Source organism: Parus major, chromosome 2, assembly GCF_001522545.3.
Source record: "Parus major isolate Abel chromosome 2, Parus_major1.1, whole genome shotgun sequence".
Taxonomy (NCBI): Eukaryota; Metazoa; Chordata; class Aves; order Passeriformes; family Paridae; genus Parus; species Parus major.
Genome location: NC_031769.1, coordinates 36,325,889 through 36,345,512, shown reverse-complemented (window position 1 = coordinate 36,345,512; position 19,624 = coordinate 36,325,889). Strand labels below are relative to the sequence as shown.

The 19,624-nt window shown below is 36.2% G+C and overlaps 1 protein-coding gene across 1 annotated transcript in view; it reads right to left on the bottom strand.

Moving 5' to 3' along the window:
- Positions 1-309: 309 nt before the first annotated feature.
- KCNH8 (potassium voltage-gated channel subfamily H member 8) overlaps positions 310-19,624 on the bottom strand; it is a 118,547-nt gene continuing 99,232 nt past the window's right edge. Inside the window, exons 11-15 of the mRNA XM_033511900.1 lie at positions 19,470-19,508; positions 17,411-17,766; positions 13,416-13,522; positions 12,266-12,342; positions 310-1,593 (exon numbers count right to left, since the gene is read on the bottom strand). Coding sequence (XP_033367791.1) covers positions 883-1,593; positions 12,266-12,342; positions 13,416-13,522; positions 17,411-17,766; positions 19,470-19,508 — 1,290 coding nt within the window. The 3' untranslated portion in view covers positions 310-882. The remainder of the gene's footprint in view (positions 1,594-12,265; positions 12,343-13,415; positions 13,523-17,410; positions 17,767-19,469; positions 19,509-19,624) is intronic.

Genomic DNA, 19,624 nt, shown 5'->3' with positions numbered 1-19,624 from the left:
TTTAAGTAGTGATACCTTATTATAGGATACAGCATTCCAGCTCTTTTATTTTTTTTAAATAAAATAATACCTTAATTTATTTGTATTCCACCAGAATGAGTACATTCATTGCAAATTGCATGCAGATAAAAGGGAAGCCATTTGTAAACTACATGATATCTTAACAATAAATAGTATTTGATCTAATACATGATGGTAGTGCATTTCTTGTTAAAACTGCAAGCTTTTACCAAAATGAAACCAAACTCTTATTCTCTTTATAAATATTTTAAATAATTTTTAGGTACATGTTTCATACCAAGTATATAAAAATAGTATTTTTAGATAAAGTAAGAGGTTTCATTTACATGACAAATAACGTGCAACAACTAAGCACTCTCTAGCAGCTCTATTTGGTTGATTGTCTAGATGACATGCAGCGAATATTGTCCCTTTGCCTTCACAGAACTGACAAAAAGACCAGCAGGACCCACGATCACCTGAAGCAAACAGTGCCATAGATATTGTTTGGGAACAACAGTCAGACACTCGGGGAAAACCTTTGCTTCGATGAACAAAAGCCACCCACGACAGTTCTTTGTGCTAGACTTCCAGCTGCTCTGACCCTCAGGGTCTTTGGACTATCACAAAAGTCTGTCAAACAGACAAGTTATATCTGTATTCAAAATGTTTTTTCAACATGCTTCTAGAATCTAGAAATTTATTTGTTTTCCTATAGTATGAACCAAAATTGCCTTTTCTTACTTTCTATAAATCTGAATTTTCATGTTTGTAAGTCTCCATGATCGCCAAAACAGAGATCAGATAAAGCAGTCATGCAGTACTCTCTAAATTTAAAACTGGCAGCTGTGGAACATGCTTTGAGTACCACTTCACTGTTTCTCATACGTCTATGGCTTGGCAATCTTTATCTTTAACATCCCTTGTGCTTGTCACAATGTCTATTGGGAAATCTGGGGTCTGTGCAGAAGTTATCCCGACTGTTCCTTCCAGGTCCCACGATCCTGGCAGGTTCTCCAGGCTCAGTGAACTGATTGCTCCTTGGCTAAAGCTTCCTTCCTCTGATCTGCTGGGCAGCACTAGGTGTAGTGATGTCTCTGATGAAGAGCATACTGAAGGAGAAAGGGTTGCTGAAATAGACTGAAGAGGAGTCAGGGTAGTGTCTGAATGGGGAGAGGTGCATCTTAAAAATTGCAGATTGTCTTTCTGAATTACCTGATACTGGGAAGGGGAATTTTGAAGGCCTGTTGTATAATAAAGTTCACCATCCATAGAATTTTGCAGGTTGGGTTCAGTCCTTTGGGGACTGCTGCCTACAGAAGACAGATCTGTATTCCAAATGTCACATAATGTGTTTCCACGGCAAAGTTGTGCTTTGGTGCAAGTGAAGCTCCCAGCTTGCATGTGTGAGCAAGGTTGATGTGTAGTCCAAGCCACTCGAGACTGCAGACTATCCAGTGTGGGACTTCGAGTTATGCTGTGCACAGCACAGAGTCCTGGAGGCTTCTGGGATGTGAGCAGGTTTTCCAGAAGGTGCACCACATTCTTCATATCCTTACGTAATTGTGAGACTTCTTGACTTAAGGTTGTCATCTGTTACGAAAGGGCAAAATATCACAGTTTTTATTCATGCACCATGCCTAAAATATGCACATACATCCCTCTTTTCTTTCTAGCAATAGCAACTTTGATCTTGGGCACAATGTCTGTACTCTAAAGAAATACACTCTGCTACTGTATGGGTAGGAAACAGTCCTTCCAGCTACTTTAAGCCACCTGATTTCAATCAATTCTCTGTATATAAAAAATGGTCATATGCTCAGAACTGAGATGATTTCCAGATGCAGCAAGACATCAATATTTTCTTGATCAATTGTTAAATATTTTAAACCATAAAACTTTTTTATTTAAACAGTTTCATGCTGATAAGTTACTTAAAAATGAGGTCTTGTGAAATCTGGTTTAGAAATGCATGTGAAGATTACTGCTGTCTTCAGAGTAAAAGAAATCCATACTCTAAGTAGCTGGATGAAAATAGTAGTTATATGAAAATCTTGTGGATTACTACTAAAAAGAAAAAAAAGAAAGAAAGGGAAAACCTGGAAGCTCTAAAACCCATTTGTTACCTTTAATTATTTAAAAAATAGAAAAGATTGTGAAACAGTTTGCTTCCATGCACTTTTGTGGATGCTTGAAAGATACTACATATAAGAGACAGTAATCCATTGCATATATTTCTCTGGTGCATGTGCAAAAAATTAGATTTTTTATGAGACCTTTTCTCTTAAATTCTGAAACTCCTGATAGCATTCATTTGATTTCGTAAAGTACCTGAAGTCTTTCCTCAACACTGCTGTTTTTGGTGAAGATCGAGTTGTCAGGTTCTGAATTTGTGTTTTAAAGTTGAATGGCATTTGAACATTAATGGGGTCGTTTTTTAGGCCTTTATAAGGATGTTCTGGGCAATCAAAAGTGTAACTCAAACATGAAAGTAACCCACTCATCATTTCAAAGGGTAGAAATTAAATGTGTCTCTGTGATAGCTATCAATCTATTTTAGGTCAAAGCACCATCATTATCATTAAAAGAGAGTTTCTCATACTGATGCTACTCTGCTGAAAAAAAAAAAAGTGACTACACATTCATCTTCAAACCACATGTGAAAAAATTAAAAAAAAAACTAATTCAGGGAGCCTTTCTTTGACCTCAAGTAAAGACACCATTGATTAGATGACCTACACAGATTAATTTTCATTGTTTTGGCAGGATATTTCTGGAGAAATCTGCTGGAAATACATTTCAGACTGAGTTTGATTGTGTTACTACAGGCATAACAATTTTAAAGAAATTTGGAGAAGAAAGTAGGAAGGTCCAATACAGCTCTTGTAGATCTATTAATTTTTCTCTGAGCTTATTGGTCAAACCCAACATACTGTTTAATAGCTTTGTAATGATCACACTGCCTCTGGAGAGAAAATCCTTAAAGGATTTTCTGTCCCTTGAAGAAGGTAACAGGATCTCTGTGTCTCTGCATTTCTCTTTCTTTCTGCCTTGTTGTCTAATTGAGTCACAGCAGATAGAAAACACCATGAGACCCCCTTCTGCCAGCAGACATTAAGCTTTGAATGCCTGGTAACTTCAGTTAATGTGAGAAGTTAAAATATTTTGCTAAAGCATTTTGTGAAGAGGTTTCCTTTGGGATCAGAGCAGCCAGTGGAGGTTCTTGGTACTGTCAGACTGTCAGAAAACACAGTGAGATTTCTAGACAAATCAACTTCACAACAACTCCTGTGTTCTGTTGGACCCTAGGAGATGATATTGAAAAACCTCCAGAAGTTTTCTTTGGAAGAATGGGGGAAGACAGACAATCAAACTCATGGCTATCTAGATTCAGTGGTTATCAGTCCTTTTTAGGACCATCACTGGCCCCTACAACTAGTGGATACAGCAATGGTTTTCTGTACAACTTGCATCATTTTTTCAGGGCTTTCTACAGGCGTGCAAATAGAAATATTGGCACTACCTTATGAGTATGGACCTTACCTAAACTATGAATGTTGTGTGAAAATATCTGCAGTTTAAAAATGTCTTGCTTGGTTTGATCCATGTTTTTGTTTTCCATTACTCATCACTTATGAGCTTTTTAGGAGTTTAATCATCATTTAGCATGTTTCTTTCGCCAATTCATTAAGAAAATACAGCAAAAAATCAATCCCAGCATCAGCACTAGTGACACCCCTGAATATCTGCTCATTAAAACTTGCTCTAGTGCCCAGATACTCTATTTTTGATATATCAGCTATATTTTTGATATCACTCAAAGAGTGTTGTCTTCTCATAAACTTGGTCTTGCACCAACATAGGAATTTACCTGATAAACCCCTATAAATAGGCTTTAATGGTTTCCAGTAGTATACTAGTCAGAGTAATTAAGCCAAACTTAATTCACCACTCCTAGTTAGTAAAATCTGTTTGGACCTATTCTGGATGTCACATACACAAAAAAATATGTAGCTTTCAGAATTTTGCAATTACAAGATGAAACCTCCAGTATCTATATCACTATTAAATATCATCTGTCTCTATATTATTATAGTTCTGTACATGCATAGCATACTACTAGTGTTCCTACCAATGCCACACTATTTATGCTATTATTTTTATACCCTGCAGAGATCCCTGAGCAGATGCAAATAAAAAGGTGTAACAGAGGGGGGAAAAGTGTTATCAGTGCTACTAACAATTTCACAGTGTTTGAGAAAGTGCAAAAGAACAGGGATTAAAAGCCAAAGGAATTTTAAGTCTATGAAAGAGAAATTGAAAGCAGTACAGTTTCCTCCTTAGGAAAAAGGCTAATTCTTGGCATGCTGGTAAGGCTGAACTCTTTTCAGGAGTTCACTGATTATTGCTAGGCAAAACAGCTACTGGTACAAAAGGTTCCTGCTGTGCTAGGCAGACAGCTTTAAAATTATCTCTGAGATCCCAAATATACATGAAATGCTGCCTTAACACTTCCTAGGACTTGAAAAAATACTGCAATATTTCCGGATGTAGAAACTGGGTTTTATACAGATTTAGTTTCAAGTAGCAAGAGGTGCTTCTCAAACTGGTTGAAAGCAATGTGTTGGTGCCTTTTTAGTAGACTATGTTATCAGGATAGAATACATTCAAAAGAGTGGTTAAAATAAAATTTTTAGTAGATGTATTTTGTATTTTCAAATTACTTTGACAGTTTCAGAAGAAAGAGTGTTTTTCTTTTCTAACAGTGTTAAACTGTTGAGAAGCTTGAGTATTTTGTTCCATGTAGTTAGGTGGGAATGGTGTGATGCAAGATGATGATGATGCTTATTCCTTTGTTTAAATGGCTAAACAGATTTCTTTGTTCTTCCCTTATATATTCCAATATATAATTATTTTAAAGTCGAATTTTCAATTGGAATGCCTAGCTCTCATCACTGTTCCTGGATAAATCTGAAATAAGACTTTTTTCTCAGATTAGAAGCTGATTCAGATTTGTACATATTTTTCTCTCTCTGTTTACTCCCTTTTGAAATTCAAACTTCAGACTCAGATGTCTTCCTGCTCTGACTCTTTCTGAATACCCAAAGAAGTGAAGATGAATACTGAGTTCTTGAGAAATGGAAGCTGCATTTTAGCAAAGTGGAGGAGCTGCCTGGCTAGCACTGCATATGGCAGCTTCTCTAATCCTTTGCTTGGTCTTTCATTGCATATTCTCTTCTGCTTTTTCATTAAGTCAGAGAGATTTTCAGCTAGAATGAATTGCCTTTGAAGGCTCAGACTGATTTACTGCTGGTATTCTGCTTCTTTCTGACTGCGTTGTTGAATGAATGAAAAGAGAATTGAGCTCAGACAGACTCTTCACTGATCATCTATCAGCAAATCTGTGGCCATTGGTACTGTGGCGACAGACGTTCCTGATTTAACGGCTTTAGAAACAAAGCTAGTTGCAGAAGGAAAAAAAAAAATCCAGTGGAGCTAATCTGAGTTCAGATTAAATCTATAGGATTTGTGCAATGATATGATGATTCGTTTTCAGTGAAATAAATCCAGGAATCTGGAAGGTTGTGCAATTGGCTTTATTGTGCAGGAGTAGGAAATTTGGTCATTAGTTCCAGTGACCAGTTTGTCTGGGTAAATTAGGATGCCAAGATTATTGCTATTAAACATGTAAGGATAAATGAGAGAAATATAAACGACTAGATTATTTAAATATATTCAAGTTAACAGGGGTCCCATGAAATTCAGTCTAGAAAAGGGGTTCGCAAACTGCAGTTGTAATGATAATTTGCTGCTCTTCATTGAGTGAGTCTGGCAGGAAGGAGAGGGGAGGTAGAGGGGTGCAAGAGGAAAGTTGATTAGAAGTATGGAGCACCTGTCCAACAAGAAAAGGCTAAGAGAATTGGGATTTTTCAGCCTGGAAAAGAGAAGGCTTTGAAATAACCAAATTGAAGCCTTCCAAGCCAGCCTGAAGGGTGGCTACAAGACAGATGGGGAGGGATCATTTACAAGAGCATGTAGTGACAGGACAAGGGGGAATGGCTTCAAACTGCAAAGACAGCAGGTTTAGTTTAAATATTAGGAAGAAATTCAGTGAGCATGTTGAGGAACTGTAACTGATTGCACAGGGAAGCTTTGGGTGCCCCATCCCTCGAGGTGTTCAAGGCCAGGTTGGATGAGGCTCTGAGCAGCCTGGTGTAGTGGCAGGTGTCTCTGCCCATGGCAGGGGCAGCTGGAAGTAGGTGATCTTTAAGGACCCTTCCAACACAAGCCATTTCACGAGTCTATGATTGTTGGATGTTGGCAAAGAATCAGGACAGTGTCAGCATAAGGGTGGCAATAAGAAAATCAGGTTTGGAAATTACTGTTTCAAGGAATTAAAAAACTACCAGGGGTAAACTGACTGTCTATTGATTCAAAGAAAATTAAGGATTGTGGAAATCCCAGGTGGCTGGGAGAGGAGAAGCTGGCAGTATGTACTAATGAAAGGAAACCTGAAGTAGTATATGTGATATTGGGCAAAAATATTAAGCAGAGAATGTCTATAAGCATCTAAAGGAAAAATGAAAAGAGAATAGGAAACATTACATTTCTTAAGAATAAAACATGTCAAAACTCTAATTATCTTCCTAAACTGAAAAGCTGTTTTATAATTTAAGAAGAAACTTTAGATATAATATACATATTGTCGGAAGACTTCTAGGATGCTACTGTCCACCTAACATTCTTCTAGAACTACAAGAAAATGTGAAGGGTATATAATCACCATAATCTGGATTCTTACATGATTGGAATAGTTTATGATAGTCAACTATGTCATCTTAAGATATTGTTTTTAGCACCCTATCCTGATCTGTTTTTATTTTAAATTTATTTTTAATGTCTAAATGGAATTCATGTTCACTTTTAAATATCAGTAACATGAAATTCAAGAAAGATAAATGTTAAACATTAGATCTGAAAAGAAAATGTCAGAGTCATGAATATAATATTCTGCCTATGCAGAGTATTATAGAAAAATGTCTATGGAGTTCTGCTGAATGACACTTTGTGGGCATTAATCATACTCAGGATATACAAACAGCATATTTTCTTTAATTGAACTCTAGAAAGGGGTTTTTTTCACAAGGAATTACTAAGGCTGTTTGAAATTGTGTACTTTGTCAGTGACTTCAAAGATGTAACCAAAGAAAATTCAAAAGAAAATTATGCCAGTGAAGTGTTTTTAGTAAATGTAATGGGCAAGAAGAGTCAAAAGGCATTTGGTTTGCTGAAATCTGCTGGAATAGCATGTTTCCAGAATATATTAGAAGGAGAACACCAATCATCTTTTTCTTATGATCTTCTAGGCAAAAAAGAAAAAGCAGTGAATTTATGAACTTGCATACCCACAGGCATTGACATTTAGATATTGGGAAAATAGATCTTATGAGTACAAGAACATTTTGAAATGCCCATTAAAGATTAAATGGACAATCCTCATAGTCTGGCATGGTAATAATATTTTTTATTTAAATTTGAAGTCAGCTTTTGGTGTCCAGTTGATTTGTACACTACATGGCTGCCTCTTGGTTAATTCCTTTGTCTCAGGTGCCTTTCCACCAAGAAAAAGTGCAAAGGACACACCACAGCATATGAGACTTGTGACATGTAGCTGCACTGTGTTCTACTTAAATATAATCTAAGCTTTACAGCATCAACTCTTTCTGTTACCTTCATCAGCCAATACCCATTAAACTAACATTAAAATAAGAAATATGTTAGCTGGAAAGGTTTTTCTACAGCCATTGAAGTATGAGAATACAGAGTAGAGAGACAAAACAACAAGGTTGAAGTTCTTTGGAACATGAACGTCAGTGTGGAAACTTCAAATATCAGTAAGCAAAGTGTGTTTACTCTGTATGTATTGTTTAGAAAGCTTTTATTTCTTCATACAAATGATATTTGTTTTATGTCCTGGTTTTAATGTGACTAAACTATCCAAAATGGATAGTTTAGTTTTAATAGTTTTCATCATCTATAAATTAGTTCACTTTTTGCCACATTTTTCTTGATTGAAAGATGTTTTACAAACCACATCACTGGGATAGCCTTGCTGCAAAGTAATTTCTCTCATGTGATAATATAGTTATGAACTTGTTAAGAAGAACATGCATTTAATTACTCTAAGTCAAGTGAGTTCATTGTATGAACTCTCAAGTCACAAATAGAACTTTAACAGTATATTCTCTATGTAAAACTGAAAGCCTGATTAGAGTCACCAAGTCACCAGTTCTTTAGTGGCCTTGATTATGATTTGCCTATATTTTTAATATTATTTTTTTTCTGTACTGAGAGGGGAATGGAGTTGATTTTTGGCAGCAGGATTTGAAATGCATTTTAAAATAATATCAAATTTATGATTTGGAAAATAAACATATTTGTTTGGGATTGTTCCTTTTGTTAGATGAAAGTTAAATATCCCTGTGAATATAATTCCTCTGTTCTGCATAAGTGCCAGATGCTTAGAGTATTTTAAGTACTTGCATTTGAAAAACCTAAAATTAAAAATAGCTGAATTTCCACTAAGTGCTCCAATGTGGAGCTAAATAGAAGGCAATTATCTAGCTCAAAACCTGACCCTATTCATATTTCCTCATGTTTGTTTGTTTTGCAGTTGAATGGGAGAAATGTGAGTACTGTGTTCATTATATTGTTTTGGTACTGTAATTGTGGGATCTACTAATGTGGTAAAGCATGGAATCAGCCCCCAGATTTCTGAAGCTGAGGAAAGCTGCACTGAAGCTGGGTTGCATATGAGGAAACCAGGGGACATGACAAAGCAATCTGAGTTTGTATTCATGCACTGCATGAGATGCCCTTTTTATCTGAGCTCAAAATCGTGTACCCATGTTTTTGAATGGAGAACATGTACATGTAATTAAGGGGAAAAATATGACTAAATATTGGGTATTTTTCATATTTTAACTGGTCTGTTTTAAATAACTCTGGATTGGGTTTTTCCAACTGGATCAAAGTAAAAGTATTTCTCTGCTCTTTTCTTACAGTGGCATTCAAATGATAGAGAGTCAAAAGCCTAACAGGATACAGGCAATTGGACAGTGATAGGCAGGTGCTTTAATCTAGACATCTTGGCCATCTGTATACCTCAGAAAATCTGCTTAGTGGTTTCATATTTTTACTTTGTGGGCTTCTTAGTAGTTATCTGTGATTGCATCAGGTAAATGGTGCCTCTGAAAATATTCTCAGTGTTCAGATACACTAATTTGATCAAATGGACTGGAAAGGCCAGGTCAGGTGTACAGATGTCTGCAAAGGAAGGACACAGACTTGTAAGGCAGAATACTCTTACTGAATTATTGCTCTGTCTAGTTTGGAGCAGGTCTTTGAATCAAGCTTTCCCCAGTTCAACAAATGTACAATGCTGGTATATATTCAGTAACCTAATCTTGAAAATATTGCTTAAATAACTGTGTTTTTATCAGAAAAAGAACCTGAACCTTAGCTCTCACCTGCCATATACTGAAGTTACTGAACTATAATGAATGTCATGCCTGCTTTATTCAGTGATTATTTATTCTAAGTGGAGGGGACAAACATGGCAGCAGATAAAACAGTCCTATTCCACTCTACCTTGCAATACTGAAGGAAATTCCTGCATCAGCTTGAATCTCATTCAGGCTCAATGAGCAGTGAAGTTATGTGAGGAAGTGGAGAAGGTGGGTAACTGGCTGAGCAGCCAAACCATGGAGATGTACAACAGCAATTAGGAGTGTCCTCAAGTTTGTCACACATCGATTCTGCTGACTCTGGAGAGTACTCAGAAGTCTGTGCATCCATTGCTATTAAAGTTAACCAATCTAAGAAGTGAAACCAAGGCACTGACTTCTGTTACTCTCTTAGGTAAATGAAATAGCCTTGGGATTATGTACTGAATGCCATATACCTAAAATACTGCTAAGAGTTCAGCTGTATTCCTAAACTAGATATAGCAAATTTTGTAGATTTTTCTCTGGGGTAACTTTTTGCTTTGCTTTGCTAACAAGACTGTTTTGAAAGTCTGAATGGAAAGACATATGTCTTTTACCCCCGCCTCCATCAACAGCTGAAATGTTTCTAAGCTAACTAGTGAACTGTAGTAATACAATTGCCTTTCATGAAAGCAGTTATTTTTGCATTCATTGATTGATTTCTGATCTCCACTGGAAAATGTATTAATGACAGTGTTTACTGCTGCTGGCTACTTGTGACCTGTTTTCTCATATTTTCTTTACCAGGAGGAGACTGCATGTCTTTAATAGAGAGTTTTGTTTTCCCTGCTGGTATTTTTACTGCTGCTAGTAGTCTGCTGCATCAGCAATCACTGGTTCCCATCACTGGTCATCTTCAAATGATGGAATGATGAAAGCACCAGATCTGTAAATATTCTATACTTAATACAACACCAAAAACTCCAAGCAGCAGCTACTGTGAATCAGCAAGGCTACCCAGAGATTCATTTGGGTAAGCACCAATTCCCTACTATCACTTCAGAAACTCCAGCTGGGGCATGTTTGAGTACATGTAAAATATGCAATTAAACAACCTTTCAGTCAGGCAGTTTTTCCAGTATAAATTTTGATCCATGGGAGGACTTGGAGGATACCCATTCGTCTGGGATTTGAGCCTAGAATATTACCTATGAAATCTAAATCTAGTCCTACTGCTGGTGCTAACGTGAACAAACAAGTTGCATAACATTTTGTTCAGATAGTATTATTAGGGCAAAATTAAAATTGTATGTGGAGAGAAGTGACCTTGAACATGTGGAGGTTTTTTTCTTTTTTTGATTAACATACTGCCCTGCTCCAAGATTTATTTATTTATCACTTTTCACCAGAAAAGCAATGACAAACCCAGAACTGTTCCAGTTGAAATGTTTGTTTAATCCACAAGATGCCTGCCTTGGAACATCTGTCACTGTGATATATTTTCCAATAGCTTCTTGAGGAGAGCCACATAATGAATCCTCCTATTTTAAAGATTACAGTCCTCAAAAGGGACTAATCAATATGATTTTTTTGTTTCAAAAGCATTACATAGGAAATATAATTTTCTATCATGATGGTGGTGTCAATGAACATCTTGATGTGTTTTTTTTTTTTTGAGTTCTTTGACCAAGTCCTATAAAAAAACCATAGTTTTCATGACCCATAGTCAATGGGTCATGACACTTTTGTCTGAACTCTACAGTGTGACATACAAATGAGGTGATGCATCCATAGTAACAAACTAACCCTTCATGCAGTCTTAGCTTAGGATATTCAAGCTGTCTAACCAAGTTAAGCTGACTCAGGATGAAAGAGGTTTACAAGCCAAATACTTTGTAAGTGGGAAATAATAACTAGATTAAATGTAAACAAAAATGAAGGACAAATAAAAATGAAACTTGACATTTCGGTAACCAAAGAGCTCAGGGAAGAAGTGAAACTGTGTGACTTATTTAAATATGTTTCCTCATGTGGAAGTATAAGGAATTGTCTCTAATCTTTTCAAATTAGAAGACAGTAGGCTGGGAACAGATTTTAGTCTTGCAGTACAACTGTGAAGTTAGTCTGATGCTTTAATCTTGGTAGCTAAAGTACTGCCAGGGCTGAGTAAATGAAACAGTCTAGCCACAAAACATCTCTTAAGTGTTGGATTGATAGTTGGCTACAGGTTTGAAGTTATTAAAAGGGAGGAATAGAAAGTGCCACAGAACACTATTGGTCCTGCATTCCTCAGGTCACACTGCTTGAGCAGGAAGGAATGTTCTCTTTCATCCTAAGCAGAATACAAGTCGGGTGACTTGAATAATTTTTATGTAAATTTGAATGTGAATGAATTTGCATTTCTTTCAAGGAAATTCTCTAAAATCACAACACACATCAAAACAAGAAAATCTGGGAGAAGGAACTTTGGGAAATAATGAGAGGACTGAGACAGATAGAGGCCTACCCAGAAGAGACTAAATCCTAAGAAAATCAGATACACTGACCTCACTGGTTTTAGCACTAGCATGTGACAAACTTTTATATAGGTTTGTAAAAATATAGAAAATTGATCTGAGAATGAGTTAAAAGCCCCACACTGCCCTACATAAAGGAACCTCATCCAGTTTTATAAACTCATTTATAACACATTTATCATATTCCTGAATTTTCTGAGTTTTCTCCAGCATTTCTTGAATTATTGCTCACATACTTCAAGCCCCACAAAATCTTGTTACCTCATTATTAAGCCTGCTGATCTGCTGTTTGGTCTCTTCTGCTTTGATGACAAGCACAGCAGCACCAATTTCAGCCTCTGAAAATAATTCAAATTCATGTAAATGAGAAGAGTATAATCACTTGGAAATAATAATACTATTCTTGGACTTAACCAATGCTTTAAATTTAAACCTGTTTTTCAGTTGGCTAGAATGAAAATTAAGCCATGTGTTTAATATTCATTGTATAATGTTTGAGAGAAGTGCAATTAATAAAGTCCATACTGCCCTCTTCACTCTGGACCTGAAAGGAATGAAAACGACAGACCTGGTGCCATCCACATGACAGCTTGACACTTTTAAAAAATCATAAATATGACTAAACTTTAATTGTTATTTTCCCTATTGGCTTCAAGAAAAACAATATATATCCTAGTTGCCCCCATGATAAATGTACTTTGTGGGGACTGAAGTTTTTATTTCTAAAAGAGGGGATGTTAGAAACAGTCCCTCTGTCTCTTTCTTTAATCTTTTTTATTTTCCCCCATCTTGACAAGTTCCATTGCTCCATTGTGGTGTTACTTCATCAACCTTTTCAGGGTGTAGGCCACATAAGGCTTCCTAAAACTCCTTGTTATTCAAGGTTTTCACTATTTTAAAAATCTATATACTTCCATGCCCCTCCACTTCTCTAAATAGCTTTAAAAATATTAATAGCCAGGTTTACATATGGCTCTTAATCAATAGGGTGGGGGATTTTTTAGTTATTGGTTTTTGGGTTTTTTTTCCTTATTTATGGCTTGCATTTTTTTTCAGTTTGGTATTAAAATGTTTTTATGTTCAGTTTTGTCCTTGTGTTTAGTACTTTCCTTGACCAAAGGTTTGGGTGCATGAGACAGTTCTACAATTCTTCTTGTAAAGCATAATGCATGAAAAAACAGTTCCCTGGTTTTAAAACTGTTTTATCATGACTGTCTGTTAGCAGGGAAGCAGCAAATGACCTTTGGGACCTTGTATTTTTTTACAATTGTGGCACTGAAATGGTACTGAGAGTACAAATATATGTTTAATCTATTTATGCCACTAGTGAGGATCAAAACAATAAAGGGGAACAAAAAGCAGTTATGAAAGCTGTTTTCTCTAAAAAGTGATTTTCCCAGGCAACACCTACCTCCGGTCGTGGGAGATAACCTGGATTCCTGCCTGAGCTGATCAGAGCTGAAGTCAAAGGTTTGGCTTTCTTCATTGTGGTTTCCATCCTCAATCCCATCGACAATTCTGTTGAGAAAAATTGGAGTAATGGAGCAGTTTCATACGCATCATGTTCATAATTATGCTGTAAAAATTACTCCTAAAGGGCACATTTTTAAACAATTGTAATTTTTTCACAACATTAAGTTTAGAGAAAAGCAGAATCTATTATATTGGTATAACTTTTTGTGAGTCACTAAAAATTAAAATTACTGATAATGGGAGAAATGCGAGGTCAAGTATAATTAACTGAAGTTTCAAAATTATCATGACTTTTGCAGCGTATTCTGGGTCCAATCCAAAACTACGTGGACTATGGTTTGTTTTTCATATCTACAGTAATCTGTTGCTGTTCTTTCTTCTGCACAAATTAAAGAGGCTTCACTATGCTCTTGTGAAGCTAAAATCTCCCTGCACATAATCAAGCTCTTATATTAGATTTACTTAGGCAGAGCCTAGGCCTGAACATAATATATTTATGAAAACATCTCTGTAAACTTCAGTCAAAAGTGCCATTTCCATGCAAATAGTTATTCTAGCTCAGGCAGGGCAATCTTGTTTGCAAATTTCATGTAGGAAGATGTGCAGACCAGTCTGCAGCGTCACAGCTACATTAATATTGGTATTGGATCTGACTACTAGAAAAGGTATTTTTTCCACTTATTTCTACACATGCATAGCAGTTATCTCTATTTTGCAGTGTCAAGCAAGCCAAAGGGAAAAAAAAGGAAGCAGCATTTTTTACAATAATCGAGTTCTGCATGCAAAGAATAGAAAACAGGTACTGGAGGAATCAATACACAGTGTTAAAAATATAAAATTATGAATATTTTCTGTTCTCACTTCAATTGTGTTATAAAGAGAACTATTTTAAAGTCAATGAAAGAGAATCATACAACTTCCACTTGACTGATATGAAGCATGAATTTCTTGTTTTGTCCAGGAACAAGCTTCATATTCTGTCTTACAGGAGACAGATGAATTAAATACTAATCTGGAAGGGCTAAGATAGAAAGTTCTTAGCCTCTCAGTCATTGGGGATTAATTTGTGATGATGGAAACTTTTTATTAGACTTTTCATCTAATAAAGATATTTTCAGGAAAACTTCTTGACTGGAAATGTCTGGAGAAAGAAGGAACAGACAACTCAGTGAAATCTGTGATGTATTTGGCTTGGAAGACCCACGTAACTCAGACCTGTGTGTGCATACCATGTGTTCCCGTCCTTTTTGGCTCTTTGTGTGGGTTTAGATCTCTGTGTCATGTCCGAGCGTTCATGATGCCAGCTGGGTGTTACTAGACTTGACTCTAATCAGCTTCTGGTAGAGGAGACTCAAATGTGGTGCTTGAGTAGCCCTGGCCTATATTGCTATCTGCAGCTGAAGACCAGAATGATTACGTTGTTTGAAATTTGCTATAAAACCTGTTTAATGTCATTTGGATTCACTGCTTCAAAAAGGCAAATTTTAAACACCAATATCACTTTTGTAGAGGCTTCTAATTATATAAAATGCTAACATTTTAACTGTGTTTAAGGCACACAGGAGAAAGCTTACTCAGATGTGACTTGGAATTTATAGATGCTACATTCTCTATAGTGTTCAAAGATTCAGACTAAAAGGAAATTATATTAGCAAAAATGCCTAGTTGCGGAGTGCCAGGCTTCAATGTGGAGAATACGTAATGTGCAATATGTTTATTCATGTACAAGGAACTGGCTGGGGAGCCACATAACCTAGTAAATTGAAAACAAGGAGGACAAAGGCAATTGGTAAGCCTCACCCCTCTCTGAATCAGCTATTGTACAGCCCTGAATTTTCTCCCAAACACAGAAAATTCCACTCCTAGAAGCCAAAAAAGTCAGAAAAGATTAACGTGTGACCTCTTCTGTCTAGTTCCTTAGGGCTAGACTGCACTGCTCTGTGAGGGTCTGAGGCAATTCAATAACACAAATACCTCCTCCTAGGGCTGCCTTTTTGATCACTTACATTTTCTTCTTTTGGTGCTCTTCCACTTCATAGCCAAACCAAAAAGCAATCAGAAAGACCAGGGCTCTATTCTAGAAACTAAAATTCTACCTTCTGTTCCTTGCACCAAGAGCTCTTTAAACATTTGACCCAGACTCTGGGCTTGGCTGCTTTCACTGTGGGGCACAAAGAACCTGAAGTACCTGTGAAGAATTCTGGTTAGATTCCTCTAGGAAACATCCACAGCAGAAGTTTCTTAAGAAACTGTGGTTATACACTCAGAGCAGCACTGACTGGATATTTCAACCAGAGACTTGTCTTTCTCTTGCCAGCACCAAATGTAAATGAGGATTTTAATTAAGGTCTTATTTTCTCCTTTATGCTTACAAGGAAACACTTAAGGCTATTTTTTAAAGTTGTATTAACTTGTCAGTTTAAATATTCTAAAAATATAAACTCAATCTGGGACATGAAAATGTTTTGTTTTAAAAAAAAAAGGGTGAAAAACATACACCTTGGGCCAATTTTCCAGCCTATTAATGAGATTAGTCTTCAGTTATAAAATTACTAATGGAAAAAGGAAATAATATATGTAAACATACTTTTTCATATTTCCTTTTGCTGCCTTGGGTGCCAATGTCATTGGGTGCCTTATGCAGTCTGGCTGTGTAAGTTCACAGCAATAATGAGCAAGACTACATTTCAGCAGAAATTATAAAAAGAAGTTTTTCCCTGAAATGCCAGTTATTATGTGAATGATAATGGCCTTTACTCACAGCTGACTGAACCAAATTCATATGAGATGTAGCAAACAAATGAGAAAATAGTGCTATGGTTTATCTGGCATAATGGTGTTTTGTCAAAGGTTGGAGAGATCTTGGAGATATTTTCCAACCTAAATGATTTTGTGATTTCTATGATTTCTAAAATTCATGATTCTATGATTTCTATGATTTCTAAAATTGTTTTGTATCCTCCTACTATTTGAAATGTGTCTGTACTTACAAGATGATGAGGGGGAAAGATAAAATCTTGCATGTCCTTTTTATGATTGCATCTCTAGGTACCGGTGCTTTGACAGTTAAACAAAGCTCAAGCTGTGGATATTTCACATTTGCAATGGCAGGTTCCTGAAACTTCCACTCTGCCTCTAATGAATGAAGGAAGTGCTTGAACATGTAAACCACTTCAATTTATGGAGGACAAAACTTCAACTGGAGGATGAACTATTGTCTCTCCTTGTATGCATGTTTGTGATTTCTCTAAAGAATTGGTCCTAAAACTATGATTGCACTGCAGCAATTAAAAAAGTTACGAAAATCACCTGTAAGTAGTGTACAAATAAAAAATTGTACTATTTTATACTGTACACTGGTAATACCTCAATAAACTGTTATAGGATCATTCTTTATGTCAAAAGACGCAGAAAAACAGATTTTCTAAACATTGTATCTAGTGTCTGTATAACTTCCATTATCAGATTTCCTGTCTCTAATGCAAAAAACCCTCTAAATATTTTTCAAAATTGCTAGGCAATTGTTTTCCATTATATTTCTCTACTCCAGTAATTTTTTGCATTTTCATGGCTATGCTCTAATTTCATCTACTTGCTTTCTAAATTTTTGTATCTCTGATGGACTTGGAATGTTTTATAGTGCTATTGTGGGAATGAATATTATAGACAAAATGATGTTATAAGGCCAGACTATTTAAATAGCTATTTTTGCAGTTGCTCATTTTTTTTACTGCCCTTTTTATGGGTGAAAATACTTTAGTTTGCAATAAAGTTCTAAAGTCATAAAATTCTGCATAGTGTGCAACAGTTCCTGCAATAATGGGGATGAACAGAAGTATAAACTATTACAAATAACATTTATAGTGTCAAAATAATGATATTTTTAATAAGAGCTACATGATGGAGAAGAAAATGACCATTCATAACTATTACCTTGGGCTCAGATCTGGTGGGCCACTGGTGGTCAGTGCTGACAGGTACAATTTAAGGTTTTTCTCCTTCCTTCTGGAGTAGTAATGGAGCTCTGTTTCATGTTTGGCTCTTGAGGGGTTTGAACTGCAAGCACGGATAGGGGAATGAAAGGGCACAGTTCCTGAGGCCAACTGCTTCAAGTTTCTCCCTAGGTGGCTTTTACTGCTTGCAGTCTTCTTCTGCTGAGTGCTATTTGTGCTTCGTGTATCAATTGTTGCTAGGGTGCTGCTTTCTTCTTCTCCCTCCTCTTCCTCATCCTCATCTTCCACAATTGAAGGGAGTCTCTTCTTTATATTTCCATTTCCCTTGAGTTCTGTCTAAAATAACAAATAATACATACTGCTGTGAAATTCAGAGCCTGATGCTGCAGAAACACATTTTCTCTGGTGCTCATTCTGGAACAAGCCCAGACCTAACACAACTTTCATTTCTCATTAGAGAGAGATCTTTTGGAACTTATCCATAGCCTCAGTTATGGCTATATGTGCAGATACAAGAAAAATACAAACAAATTAAAAAAGGTTGCTTGTGACAGGGTGAGCAAACTCACTGCAATATGTTTTGTTACCAATCAAGAGTACATGACTAGCTTTTACAAGCCATTTGCCATATGCACGCTTGAGAAGATTAATTTTGTTTAGCTGAGGCATTACTTCTTGAATGTTATGCTAACAGAATCTTGGTGGTGTACAGAAAAGATCTGAGGCTGGAAATTCAAATAATACCACTTTTTCACATGGAACCTTCTATAATGTATAAATGGCATTTAAACCAGCCAGTGGAAACCCAATGGTCTCTGTGTCCTTCTTAATTTTTGTAACTGAAGTCATTGCCAGGATGGTAGGCAGAATTTTCAGCTCACTCCAAGTCCCATTAATGCACCAATAGTGTGACAGTTTTGGCTTCAGAACCGAGTCAACAGAAAGAGGAGCTACATAATTTTGAAAAAAATGCTGTTTATATGTTTGGATGTTGGAACCATAAAAATTTAGAGGCAACATAGACTTGGGTCCTGTAATTTGCGTACAAATTAAAGTACAGTGTAGGAGATCAATGTTATTTTTTTGTGGTATCAAACCATGCTGATCACGAGTGCTGACACATGCCAACATAGACAGTATCAGACCTTAACTCAGAAATAGTTCCATTTACTCCTGTGCAACAACTTACTGTATTGGTAGTAGGTGAATGACCTAAGGCAGTTTCAGGCCAAATTAACAAACCATATGAACTTCATGGTTTCAAAGGGAGTTGGTTTTTGTTGTATTTAATTTACTATTTTTTTTACAGGCTACTCCTCTTAATCAAGCTTGATTAAGGCACTATTAGCTTCAGATAGGAAACCTCAGATGACCCTGCATAGTCAGATTTCCCACATTCAGGCCAAGTCAGATTGTCTGGGTGGAAATACAGATTTGGAGAATTTATCCAAATATTCTAAGCCCCTATTAGCATCTGTCTAAATGTTTTGCAGCACAGGTTTAATTTTGTTGTGTGTTACAGCACAATTTCATTGAATGTATGCTTTTCTCTTGGTATATGTTGACAGATTTAGTGAACTGGGGACTTTTTATCTGAGGTATTTGAGAAGAGGTAAGAATTCTAAGTTGTGACAGAAGGCATGTCTTTACAAAATAGAAAAACCTTGTTGTCAACTGTAGTAGTCATTCAAAGGCTGTCATGATGATCAAATTGTACAGGACCTGGCACTGATACTGCCTATAATCTATAGAAAATGAGTGCTACCCATATTCAAAATTTTGGCTTGGGTAACCATGTATTTAAATGTAGCTGGTATAGGAGAATACTCAAATTTAGCATCTGGGAAAAAAGATCATAAGCTGTTAGTCATAAAATGGGCAGTGGCAGAACTATTAGCATGATGTTATTTGAATTCTCATTCTGAAAAAAATTGGTCTCTTTTCAAGAAGGAAAGGAAGGCGTTTCAAGCTTTTTACTGGTTATAATTATGTGAATGTTTAAAGTGAAGCTTTGCATAGTTAAAATGTGATCAACATACCTGGGATAGTGTAGGCTTGTTGGATAATTTTGATATTACCTGAAAAAAAAAACAAACCAAAAAAGTAGGAAATATGTACATCTTCCCAGTTTGGCTTCCAACAGGATACAAACCTCAAAACCAAAACATTTATGTCAGTACAAGAAAGACACTCA